Source organism: Phaethon lepturus, unplaced genomic scaffold (genome assembly GCF_000687285.1).
Source record: "Phaethon lepturus isolate BGI_N335 unplaced genomic scaffold, ASM68728v1 scaffold2406, whole genome shotgun sequence".
NCBI lineage: Eukaryota > Metazoa > Chordata > Aves > Phaethontiformes > Phaethontidae > Phaethon > Phaethon lepturus.
In genome coordinates, this window is record NW_010543861.1 from 1 (window position 1) to 235 (window position 235).

The 235-nt window shown below is 71.5% G+C and overlaps 1 protein-coding gene across 1 annotated transcript in view; it reads left to right on the plus strand.

The window, feature by feature from the left end:
* Positions 1-76: 76 nt before the first annotated feature.
* EMC6 (ER membrane protein complex subunit 6) overlaps positions 77-235 on the plus strand; it is a 647-nt gene continuing 488 nt past the window's right edge. Inside the window, exon 1 of the mRNA XM_010288456.1 lies at positions 77-219. Coding sequence (XP_010286758.1) covers positions 77-219 — 143 coding nt within the window. The remainder of the gene's footprint in view (positions 220-235) is intronic.

Below are 235 nucleotides of genomic sequence, written 5' to 3' on the forward strand. Positions count from 1 at the left end.
CGGCCCGTACAGTGTGTTGTCTCCTTTACCGCAGTGTCGTTGGGAGAGAGGAGGTCCCCGAGCCCGGCTGGCAGCCATGGCCGCGGTGGTGGCCAAGCGCGAGGGGCCGCAGTTCATCAGCGAAGCGGCGGTGCGGGGGAATGCCGCCATTCTGGACTATTGCAGGACGTCTGTCTCGGCCCTGTCGGGCGCCACGGCGGGGGGCCCCGGCCTGACCGGCCCGCCCGGCGTCCTC